A 12,772-nucleotide genomic window follows, 5' to 3' on the forward strand; every position below is an offset into this window, starting at 1 on the left:
TTGGGATACAGGCTTCCGATAGCTTCTGCAGTTTTGATTTAAAGTAATCCCAGGCCTTCTCTACCTTTAGATCCATAAGTTCTTCAGTCCAATCCACTTCCCTAACTAATTTCCTTAATTTTTGAAAGTCAGCCCTTTTGAAATCAAAAACCCTAGTTGCAGATTTATTTTTGTTAATCCTTCCATTTAGTTTGAACTGAATTAGCTCATAATCACTTGAGCCAAGATTGTCCCCTACAACCATTTCTTCTATGAGGTCCTCGCTACTCACCAAAATTAAATCTAAAATGGCATCCCCTCTAGTCGGTTCAGCAACTACTTGATGAAGGAATCCATCAGCTATCGCATCTAGGAAAATCTGAGCCCTATTACTAGCACTGGTCCTCCAGTCTATATGAGACTGTCCAATGAGAAGCAGGAAAATAAGTTAATCAAAAGGCATCCAGAATTAACAGAAGCTTGTTACTTAACTTACTCAGCATTTATTATTCCACAAATAGAATATTCTGCAGTACATTTTTAAACACTTCTAAAATGCAAACTTAAATTATCTAAACAAACATCAAATTGGTGCCAGCAGTTGCTAATTGAAGTCGAATTTGGCTATTAAACTCTACAAAGAAACTCAGAGCAACAAAATAAAATGTGAGTTGAAGGAGAAAGATGTTTGGGTTTTCTAATCAAGAGCTTTCATAACCAGAAAGTTCAAAAGTCCATGTAAGTAATGTAACCTTTCTGGAGGCAACTATAAAGCGGATTACAACTGTTCATTATAGGATGCACTTGGGAATGGAGAAATTAAAAAAATTCCAAAATAGAGACTAGAATATTTGAACACAAACTCTTTGTAGTCAGATAGACGAACCTCTCCAATTCAACACTGCTATTACCAATGTGCTAATTTCATACAAATGCATCCGATGAAGTGAGCTGTAGCTCACGAAAGCTTATGCTCTAACAAATTTGTTAGTCTCTAAGGTGCCACAAGTACTCCTTTTCTTTTTGCGAATAACTAGGGAGTACAAGATAGTACAAGTGTAGCCAGAGCTTTCTGCAAACAGGACAATTTTTAGCACTTTTCTGTCGGTAAAGTGAGGTGCAGAGAGTTAGTGACTATGCTGATTTGGGGTCTGATTCAAAGCCCACTTAAGTAATTGGAAGGTTTATCTTTGTTTTCATGGGCTTTGGATCATGCCTTTTCAGCCGTAGATCTTAAATTTCATCTTTACAAGATGGAGAGATTGAGGCACAGACAGCTAACATGACTTGCCCAAAGCCACCCAGCAGGCCACTGGCAGAGCCAGGAACAGAACATAGGCCTTCCAAACCCCAGTCCAGGGCTCTATGCACTAGGCCTTACTGCCTATACACTGACATCCTAGCTGAATAAAACAAAGACCTAGAAATCAGGCGACCAGAGATCTGTTACTTCCTGAGTGATCTTTGAACAGTCATTTATGCAAAAACCGTTAGATTTGCATGCCTGAGTGATACATCTAAATCCATAGTTAGGCATTTACATATTGGTGCTTAATCTCATAGATGAGTTGATTTCCATTAGTAAACTTATTTAGGTGCCTAAAATGTGGATCTAGGGCAGGGGTGGTCAAACTATGGCCCACGGGCTGGATCTGGCCCATCAGGGGGCTGGATCCGGCCCATCAGGGGGCTGGATCCGGCCCACGGAATTGCTACCTGCACCCCAACCCCCTGCCTTGAACTCCCTGCCGCACCCCTCCCCATCCCCTGCACCCCTCCCCTACCCCGCCGCCCTCCCCAACCCCTTGCCCTGAGACCCCTGCCACACCCCTCCCTACACCCCATCCCCCCTTCCCTGAATCCCCGGCTCACCCCTCCCTACATGCCAACTCCCTGCCCTGAGACCCCAACCCCCACTGCACCCCACACCCCTCCTGCACCCAGACCCCTGCCTTGAGACCCCTCCCACATTCCACACACTCCTCCTGCACCCCAACGCCCTGCCATGAGCTCCATCATACACCCCACACCCCTACCCCTTGCCTTGAGCCCCTGCCTGCACACCGCACCTCCTCCCTCACCCTGCACTCCCTCCCACATCCCAACCCCCTGCCCTACATTCATGGCCCTGCATGCAATTTCCCCTCCCAGATGTGGCCCCTGGGCAAAAAAGTTTGCCCATCCCAATCTAGGGGCTTAATTTAAGGCACCCAAGTTTGGGGTTACATATTTGTGCCATAGTTTTCTTTTACTAAGAAACTGACTTGATCATAGTTCATACTAAGAGGAGGAACTAACCACTGAGTAGAGAAGTGAAGTCAGGACTCCTAGGGCCTGAACCATTGAAGCCAATGCAAAGACTTCCATTTGCTTCAGTGTGCTGTGGATCAGTTCCCTAAGGCATAAGGAAGTGAAAACACCAAATATAACTATATATAATTGTCTTGTTACAGTAAGCAAGACAACTGGGTGCTTTTAGCAACAACATGAAGTAAAATCTACACTGTGACTGGAAGTTAACAGTGCACACAACCACAGTCTGCTCAATTCACCTTTCCAGCTCCAATATATTTAGAAATTGAAAACCGAGTATGCTTCTTGGTTTAACAGCAGTCTCCAAGTGTGGACATTTAGTAGGCCATAAATGTGATGAAGTAGAGCTCAACTGCTTCACTTCTATCAAGAAATCAGGGTAAAACTGTTTGGAGGGAAAGAGAAATTTGCCAGTAAGCCTTATCTGATGCATTTCGGATTTCTGTTTGCTACGCCTCACATTGCAAAACCATGCCACACCCCTGTGAAAAAATTCTTTAATATCTACCATCATTTACAATGGGAATAGACTATACACTATTTCCTAACCAAGCCATGGCTTAAATGTGATTGCTTAACAATTATCTTGAAAGTACTGAATCAGTCACACATATGCATAAGGATTTCCTCTTCCAAGACTGTGAAATATATATTTTTGGCACCAGAAAGAGACTAACGTATCTAAACTGAAGGTCTCCTCGTGCCATCCTGTAAAGGAGTTCTCTTTAAAACTTACAAACTATTTTAATAAGCAGAAATTTATTTTCATTGTATTAGGCAGTGACTAGTAGGAATAATTACAGGAAATACAAATAAGTGATTCGCTTTACAAAATTACCAGAACAGGGAGGTGTATAATTTATATTGTGGTAGAACCAAAAATGTATTAGGTGCTTCAAAATCAGAGGAAAATGATTTTCTTGCCCCATAGAATGTGCAATTTAAAAAGACAAAGACAAGTGAAAAGAAATACAACATACATGCACAGTGATCAAGGTGATAATAGGCATGTCTTATTATTTAGAAATTTAGCTGTGTGAGATTTTGATTGTTAAGCTCACTAAATTCTTCTTCCTAGTCCCACAACATATTGCTTTATTCTCCCCTCTACTTCACCCCCTCCGCCCCCAGTAATCCCCAGATTCAATTCCATTGTCTTTATAATCTTCCCTTCACATAAATTAACAGTTCTCACAGGAAAAATAAATAAAATATGTCCCAATGACTTTCTCTGACTTCAAAAAGGGCTGCTCACATGAAGAAAGTTATGCATCTGCTGAAGTGTTTAGAGAATTAAGATCTAAAACTGCTTAATCAGCTAGTCTCTGTTTCTTGATAAGCATTATGTATCATCACAAGGAAGGATACTTTTTACAAAATTACATCTTTAAGAAAATTTCAGAGGTAGCCATTAAGAATTTCAGAATCTAAATAATAATTTTACTAACACAGAAAATGAAATGTTTAGATGTGGGAGTTATTTCACCAGCCCCAAAGTCTTTCATAACTAAAAAGAAACAAAGATTTTGCACTGAATTTGTCAAACAATTAAAAAAAATTAAAAGCATTTTTGATGACAAGGGACTTTTTCTTCCTACACAAAGAGTTAATAGCAGACTACTCCACCATTCTGATCATTTGCATGCCTCCGAGGTATATTCCCTGCAGACACATTATCTGAGTAAAGAAAGGCAAACAAACTAAATTGAAACCATTCTTTCTTTCAGAGTAGCAGCCGTGTTAGTCTGTATTCGGAAAAAGGAGTACTTGTGGCACCTTAGAGACTAACACATTTATTTGAGCATAAGCTTTCGTGAGCTCACGAAAGCTGGTGCTCAAATAAATGTGTTAGTCTCTAAGGTGCCACAAGTACTCCCATTCTTTCTTTAAGTCCAGCCTCTTCTTCCTGTGATGTCATATTACAAATTGACTGAGCTCTTTTTCCCCCCCTCTCTTCAGAATAAGCAAGGCATACTATACACTCAGCATCTGAGATCTAAATTCGGCAAGAACAAACACGCTTTGGAATTTTATTTCTGAATTTCTAAGCAGCCTGCTTTCTGCCCTGGGGTTAGCACGCAGGCAAGTGGAAAAGCTTGTTTTATGGGAAGGCGGCAGTGAAAGAAGTGGAAACTCCTACGTCTTACAGAGACCAGGAAATCTTTTCAAAAGGAACCTCAGTTACACATTGTCAGTTAAACAACTTTGGAAAGTCTGCATTTAAAGTACTTCTCTATTTTTTGACATGCAGTTGAACATAAAGCATCAAGTTCTGTATCAACTTCATTAACACCTGGGAAAACAAGATCGTGGAATTAAATGCAAGGATGACCTCATCTGTTGCTTATAAGACTATCCTTATTATCGCCCAGGACTGGATGTGTAACTATTGTGGCATTTAGAAGAAAAGAATGATCTCCTGGTGATTCCCAGGGCAGTACCTTCCTACTGCAACGTTCATGTTCCACCCTGGAAGTTTTAAAGTAAAATGGAAAACTTGTGAAATCACTCAGACCAAATTCATCTGCAAGCTACCCAGAGATTTTAAAGCAGTTACAGCAGAAGGGCTGCTAACGAAAGGAATTCAGCACTGTAAATTTAAAATTGCCCTTATAATGGTAAGCTCTAATTGTTCCAATGAGGACTCCTTTAAGTATACTTTATATGGATATACCTTTAGCCTGGTGTTTGTCCTTGGTCTAATAGCAAATTGCGTTGCTATATACATTTTTACATTCACATTAAAACTGCGAAATGAAACAACTACTTACATGCTTAATTTAGCAATATCTGATCTACTTTTTGTATTTACATTACCCTTCAGGATTTATTACTTTACAGTAAGAAACTGGCCATTTGGAGATATATTTTGCAAGATTTCTGTCACAATGTTTTATACAAACATGTATGGAAGCATTTTCTTCTTGACTTGTATAAGTGTTGATCGCTTTTTAGCCATAGTGCACCCATTTTGGTCTAAGACTCTTAGAACCAAAAGAAATGCAAAAATTGTCTGTGTTGCAGTATGGATAACTGTACTAGCAGGAAGCATGCCAGCAAGCTTTTTTCAGTCTACCACCACCCGAAATGACACTAGAGGTGAACAAAACACCTGTTTTGAAAACTTTCCGGATGCCACATGGAAAACCTATATATCAAGGATTGTTATCTTCATTGAAATTGTGGGATTTTTTATTCCACTGATCTTAAATGTGACCTGTTCTACGATGGTTTTAAGGACTTTGAATAAACCAGTTACATTAAGTCAGAACAAGTTAAGCAAAAAAAAGGTACTCAAAATGATTTTTGTCCATTTGGTGATATTCTGTTTCTGTTTTGTGCCATATAACTTTACCCTAATACTTTATTCTCTTATGAGAACACAAATATGGATTAATTGTTCATTAGTAACTGCTGTCAGGACTATGTATCCTATCACTCTATGCATTGCAGTTTCAAATTGTTGTTTTGACCCTATAATATACTATTTTACATCAGACACTATTCAAAACTCAATAAAAAAGAACAGATCAGCTAGAACACACAATTCCAGATTCTCTGAAATTCACATTACTGAAAATTTTATTCAACACAGCCTCCACACTTTAAGCACTAAAATATCTGGCAATGAATCTACAATATAAACTGAAAGAAAATACTGGGACTGAAATGCACCTTTCTTCAGCTTTTAAAATGTTTTAAAAAAATAGGAAAAAGTTAAGTGTCACTTGTAAACATACTTTATAGAAAAATGTAATTACTGCAAGAATTACAAATATTTTAAGTTGTCAAAGTTTTATCTCTTCTGCCTTTATGTCACAGATTCCATGACCTGTTATATAGTCCCTGCTGTGTCTCCTTACAATTTTGAACCACACAAAAACAAACTGATATTTGGAAACCTAAGCTGATACTAACACGGCCCAAAAGTGTTTTACAATTCAACATATTATGAAGTTAGAAGACTAGGTCTTCTCATTGTTTGTGTTAACAGGTTAAAACAATTTAAATTGAAAAATTAAATTGTGAAGACATTTTAGGCTGCAACTATTTTGTTTACGTGCTAATTTCTTAATGTCTGGATTTTTCAAAGCATTGATCAAGTTATTGCAACTCTGGTGTCAGTTCCACAGGTTCCACACCCACCATCTTTCGTAGTATTTGTTTACAAAAGTTAAGCTACTCCTTTGTAAAAATAAATTTACAGATGGATTAAAAAGTATGTAAAGTTACTGAAACAAGATGTCAGTTATTTAAATTCTGCTGACAAAACAAACTCAAAGCTGTTTCTAAGAAACTACAGCAAATAAAATTAAAACAAAAAGATTAAAATCTTTAAATAAGTATTCTGTTTGGGTTGTGTAATTTAACTTCAAAAGTGCTTCTTTGCTATTGAAAAAACATTGAGTATTCCTCACATGAACAAAGATATCCTGGGTGATGCATTAAATATTCTTTTCCAAGAAGACAAGAAATGGCAGTTAGCTGTTTATTGTAAAGTACCCTCTCCCAGATGTTCTGTAAGTCACATAAAGCACCATAATTTTGATGTCTAAGTTTTTTAATGTGAGCTTCTTATGTGAAATAAAAATATTTATTTATTTGAGGTGCCTGAAAGCTACTGCAATAAACCCAGGAATATTTAAGAATTAAGAGCTTATATGAAGCAAGATGCAACTTTGATTCATCTTTACAAATAAGTAAGCAATACCCAATAGAAGCATGTTTAAAAGTGGCATGTGTTTCATACATTTTTCAGCAGCTGGAGTATTGCGCATACCTTGCTCAGAATTTGTTTACCTTTACTATAAAATAATAAATATTTAAAAAGTTAAAGTGTCAAGTGGTAGTTTCTCCCAAAGATGATTAAGTCTGGAATAAAAATTGAACTAAAGTATACTTGTGTTCTGGATTTCTCCGTTCAGTTATAATATGCAGATATGTTACTAGCAATTCAAGCACTCTTACATCTGGGCAATCTGAGAAAGGGTGAATTCATGTTACAGAAAGCATGTACTGCACTTGCAATTTGATGTTCAAGTACAATTGTGTCCATCACTCTATGCAAGTTTTATTCAGATTTCACTTTATGTTACAGGTTTCAGAGTAGCAGCCGTGTTAGTCTGTATTCGCAAAAAGAAAAGGAGTACTTGTGGCACCTTAGAGACTAACAAATTTATTAGAGCATAAGCTTTCGTGAGCTACAGCTCACTTCATCGGATGCATCCGATGAAGTGAGCTGTAGCTCACGAAAGCTTATGCTCTAATAAATTTGTTAGTCTCTAAGGTGCCACAAGTACTCCTTTTCTTTTCACTTTATGTTAGAAATACATATTGGTTACTGTTATTGAAAATGTACATTTGTGCTACTTAAAGAGCTTATCCTACCAGAATTTGATTCTGAACGACTTTGGCAACCTAACCATACAACAATATTACTATCCCACAGTCATATAAAAAGGAAAACCCAAGGTACCACAAACCGAAGTAAATATTACAAATGTGGTACAGAATTCAGTTGATAATGGTCTGGGTAATCCTCCATGATGACAGGAATGTTTGAATGTATTCTCACAAGAAAAAAGTTTGCCATAAACATAAATGCTAAAGATGAGTTTATAAAATGAAATGGGAGATTCAGGGACAAATAAAAGAGAAATACTAATACTGTAACAAATACAACCAGAACTAGTATGTTACCATTGACATTAACTCTAACTCCTAAAAAGCACAGTATAAAACATACAGTTTGATAGTAAATTCTTATTTGCAGCAGAGCTTGACTTACAGAATTTTAAACACTTAAAAACAAAATTTTGAAACTTGTGCCTTACAGCACAGGCACAGCGTACATCTAATGCTGTAAAAAGATCTTAACTGGTAACCTTGAAATCTTTCTTTGGTTCATACCAGACTTTAGAAAAAGATAAAACCCAGAAAGTTTTGGAATATATCTGTTTGCAGTGTTGTAGCCATGATGGTCCCAGGATACGAGACATACAAGGTGGGTGAAACAGTATCTTTTACTGGGCCAACTTATATTCACCAACAGAAGCTGGTCCAGTCAAAGATATTACCTCAACCACCTTGCTTTAGAAATTCATCTAACAGTTTTACATATGCTATTCAGATTAATAAAGTCACTGGCAAATCTGTGCAGTTAAAACTAGTAATACATCTTGTTTCATTGCAACGATACAAAGAGCTTTTTAACCTAATAATAATATAATATTGGCACCTTTAAAATAGCATTTAAAGTATAATTTAACTGAAATTTATAATCAGTTATACTTATGAAGAACAATCTAAATCACTTATTTCATTTTAGTTTGTAAAATTTGGTTTGTTTTAGTTGTTCTAAAGTTGTTTAATATTACTGTTTGCCTACTAGCAGATGAATGGATAATTTTCAAAGTTAGTTCCTCATTGTACGAACACACAAAAAGAACAAGGATAGAGGAGTAAAATTTAAAATTACTTGTCAGTGCAGTAGCTTTGTTTCAGTTAAAAAATGTAAGGCCTTTAATTTTGTCTTTTTCTTGCTCCCCTCACAAGATGCTTAGAATGATGTTCTGAGAGTCTCATTATTGGTGTGTGCATATGTACACAAACTACTCAGCAGTCTGTCATCAGTCACCATCCTTCTACCAACAGAAAATGGCGGCAAAGCTACTCAACTAACCAGAGGGTTAATTGTGGTATGACCCCCCTACATCACAGCAGTTAAGCACAATGAACTAACCCCCAATTCCTCCCAGAACATGGTAGGATGAAGTAGGGTAGCTTTTTCGAAGATTACATAAATACAGAATCACTGGCCCAGAGGCCAGAACAGGCTGAGGAGATAAAATTGCACATAAGGGTACTGCCCTTTAAAACAGACTTTCCAAGGTATCATTTAAAAAAACAAAGCCAAATGCTAAAGGGTGTATCTACACTGCAATCAGAAGTGTGACTGCAACATGTGTGGACATACCCAAGTTACCTTTGATCTAGCTAACTCAAACAACAATAGCAGTGAAGCAATGGCAGCACTAGTTGCACAACCCTGCCCAGGACCCAATGTCTGTACTCCAGGTACAATGAGCTGTACAACTCCAACCAGGACTCTGAGTATATATGGGAGCAGCTAGCAATTGAGGCTTCACTGCTATTGTTATCCAAGCTAGCTGGATCTAAGAGTACTGCAGTCACGTCTCTGATTGCAGTGTACATATACCCTAACTGTAGTTTCTCCCACATTGTACTCTCAGGATTGTCACTGCAGCATGGTCTAAGCCAATGTTTCTCAAATGCAGTCCCAGCAGATTTTTCTGAAGCCACAACAGTTCCTGGCCCAGGATGGAAATGGCCAGAGGGGAACAGCAGCCCCTCCCTGCTGTGACCAGCTGTTGCTCCTGGATGCGCTGCCTTGGTGTTTGCTGGTGTCACCAGGAGGGGATCGGTGCCCTGTATTGCACAGCCTCCTGGGAGCTTGGGGCAGTGCCTCTGCAGACACGTGAGGCAGATGTGCACACCGCAGGAAGAAACTTGGACTCCACAGGCAGCTGGTGAATTCCCAACCCACCTTCTTGAGGGCGGTGAGCTTTTGGGGCTTCAGCTGCAGGGGTTCTGGCTCTGGGCTTCAGGCTCTGGGCTTCAACCCCAGGGCATCGGAGCTTCAGAAGGACCAGTCTTATAGGTGGGCAACCACCTGGAGCTCTGGGGTCAAGAGGCAAGGAGTGTGGTGGGCCGGGGGTGAGGGGCCATAGACGGTAGCTCAGGGCAATGGGGGTGGGGAACGAAGCAGGGCCCGGCAGCAAAATGGGGTAGGGGAGCCCAGTGAGGAACGGGGGAGGCAGCGGAGAACGGGGGAATGTTTCTAGTTGTGTGTTTACATCCAGTAAAGAATGGAGACAACTGTATATTATTTTTATTATTGAGTCTGCAAAAAAACCCTACATAAATAAATTACGATTTGGACGTGTATATGCGCATATTTGTTTTTCTAAAAAGTTAATTATTTTAGAAAAAATTGTCAGAATGGCCACCAGCAAGAACTGCTGGCCACACTCTGAGGCCACCAAAAAATTTGTTGCAAGAGCCCCAGGTCTAAGCACAGGGCTAGGAGCTCTTGAGTTCCAGTCCTGACCCTGGCACCAAGTTCCCTCTGTGTCCCTGAGGCAAGATTCTTAGGCAAACATTTTTAAACCAGTGTGCATAAAAATTTAAAGGAGTACTTGTGGCACCTTAGAGACTAACAAATTTATTAGAGCATAAGCTTTCATGAGCTACAGCTCACTTCATCGGATGCATTTGGTGGAAAAAACGTTTTCTTCCACCAAATGCATCCGATGAAGTGAGCTGTAGCTCACGAAAGCTTATGCTCTAATAAATGTGTTAGTCTCTAAGGTGCCACAAGTACTCCTTTTCTTTTTGCGAATACAGACTAACACGGCTGCTACTCTGAAACCGGTCATAAAAATTTAGTTTACTAAAAGCATGCTTAGGAACCTAAATAAAGTTACCTGATTTTTAAGAAGTGCTGAGCACCTGCAGCTCCCATGTGTGAGTGCTCAGCAATTGTTAAGATGTAGACACCTAAGCACAGATTTAGACCATATCTACCCTAGTAAGCTTAGTCACTTTAACTTCATGTCAATGCCTTTACTTGATTGTCTTAAAAATCTGTGCATTGGACTAAAAACAAGAAAATATTCATTTTTGTTACATGTGCTTCACAATAGCAAGAAAATCTTTAGCTCTGGTCATAATTTAAACTAAGAAAATAATTAGACTCTACAGTCATTTCGCAAAGAAGAGACGTTAGCTTTCTAGGTATTGTAAGAATGAGAATAGTAATAAAGTATTGTGTGTGTATAGATATAAAGTATACGTTATTTAGATCTCAGATGAGGAGAAATCTACCATCAGTAGAATTAACATCTCAAACACAGTTAGACTAAGGGCAGATTTATACATATGTTGGCCAAAGTTTTCAAAAATAGGAGCCTCAAGTTAGGCTCTTAAGTCTATATTTAGGCACCTATGAGGGGGATTGCCAGAAGTTGCTATTTTTGAAAATATTCCCATTGCTTTTCAAGGGTCTGCAGGATCACTTTTATAGTGTATGAATGCCAAACCTCACAGCGGCCAAAATGTAGCAGAGAAGAACAGAGGAAGTTGCTCATATGCAGCCTTAACTTGTTAAAGTGAAAAGAAAAGGAGTACTTGTGGCACCTTAGAGACTAACACATTTATTTGAGCATAAGCTTTCGTGAGCTAGCGTAGCTCACGAAAGCTTATGCTCTAATAAATTTGTTAGTCCCTAAGGTGCCACAAGTACTCCTTTTCTTTTTGCGAATACAGACTAACACGGCTGCTACTCTGAAACTTGTTCAAGTGGTGTCATTATGGTCAGATTTGTGAACAAAAACAATAGTTAGCTAAGATACCTGCTAATTCAGAGTCAGATGCTCTTTAGTGACAGAAGTAAGTTTTAAATTACTTTACTCCTAGGAGCACAGCCAAAAAGCTAAGAGACCGTACTAGACACTATTTGGCTCATACATAAATCAAACATACACTGAATGAAGAATCTTTTCTAGTGATTATTTGTGATCCAGAGATAAACCAACTTGAGTTTCAGATTCCAAGCTGAATTTGCAGGACAGGGAGTTAGAAAAACATTTTTATTTGTAAACAAACAAGCTTATATGGACTAATTAAAATGCAATAGATAGAGAAGCTCACAAGGGCATTTTAAGAGTTATTTTTCAATGCTTAAAAGGCACTTTAGAAGTTAAAGCAAGGCTTATACTCTGGGCCTGTTTGACCTCACTCTTTCCCATTCAGGTAAGATTATATAGTGGTTTTGCAATGTAAGCAAATCCTTTAGAAGTAAAGAAATATTTTTCACTTGTGACCTAAACCTGCATATTGGCTAGTTTGGGCTTTTCAAAAGCACCTAAGTGATTTGGGACCAAAACCCCAGCAAAAGTCAATAAAACAAACATTTATGCCTGTGCTGCCTTTGAAAATCCCACCACCATATTGTATTAACCCACTCTATCACCTTGACCTCAAAATTATTTTCTATAGTCATTTTGCAGCTGAAATTTAATTTGTTCATTGAATTCCCAACAGTCAATATATCTTAAGGTCTATACACCTAGATCTGCAAATTTGGAGAAGTTCTAATTTTGTTAGGTCTAATCATTTGTACCCTAGGGTACTAGCATTTGAGTGTTGGGATGGAAATCCAAGGAGGACACTCTCCCCACATTTAAAAAGCCAAGACCAATAGAACTCTTTCTGTAGTTAATTTAGAATGAAATGGAAACTGTTTAGAAGTTATTAGCACATCTGTGCCGAGTTTGCTACCCACAAACATTACAGCATTGAAAATCTGAAGTAAAACTGAGAAATAAATTTGAAAACAAATTAATTTTGCTTGAAAATCAAACCTTTTTTAAATTCTGCTTTAGCAGTCTAAGGTTTG

The 12,772-nt window shown here is 38.3% G+C and overlaps 2 protein-coding genes across 4 annotated transcripts in view; one reads left to right on the forward strand and one right to left on the reverse strand.

Annotated features, from left to right (window-relative positions):
• RB1 (RB transcriptional corepressor 1) overlaps positions 1-12,772 on the reverse strand; it is a 160,355-nt gene that overhangs the window by 58,939 nt on the left and 88,644 nt on the right. The window lies entirely within an intron of this gene.
• LPAR6 (lysophosphatidic acid receptor 6) lies at positions 4,222-6,653 on the forward strand. The gene has a single exon (XM_038386588.2). The coding sequence runs from the start codon at positions 4,752-4,754 to the stop codon at positions 5,934-5,936; it is 1,185 nt and encodes a 394-aa protein (XP_038242516.1). The 5' UTR covers positions 4,222-4,751; the 3' UTR covers positions 5,937-6,653.

This window comes from Dermochelys coriacea, chromosome 1 (assembly GCF_009764565.3).
Source record: "Dermochelys coriacea isolate rDerCor1 chromosome 1, rDerCor1.pri.v4, whole genome shotgun sequence".
Lineage (NCBI taxonomy): Eukaryota > Metazoa > Chordata > Testudines > Dermochelyidae > Dermochelys > Dermochelys coriacea.

Excerpts from the sequence above, each read along its gene's own strand:
- LPAR6 (XM_038386588.2), top strand. The coding sequence starts at position 4,752 with ATGTTCCACCCTGGAAGTTTTAAAGTAAAATGGAAAACTTGTGAAATC.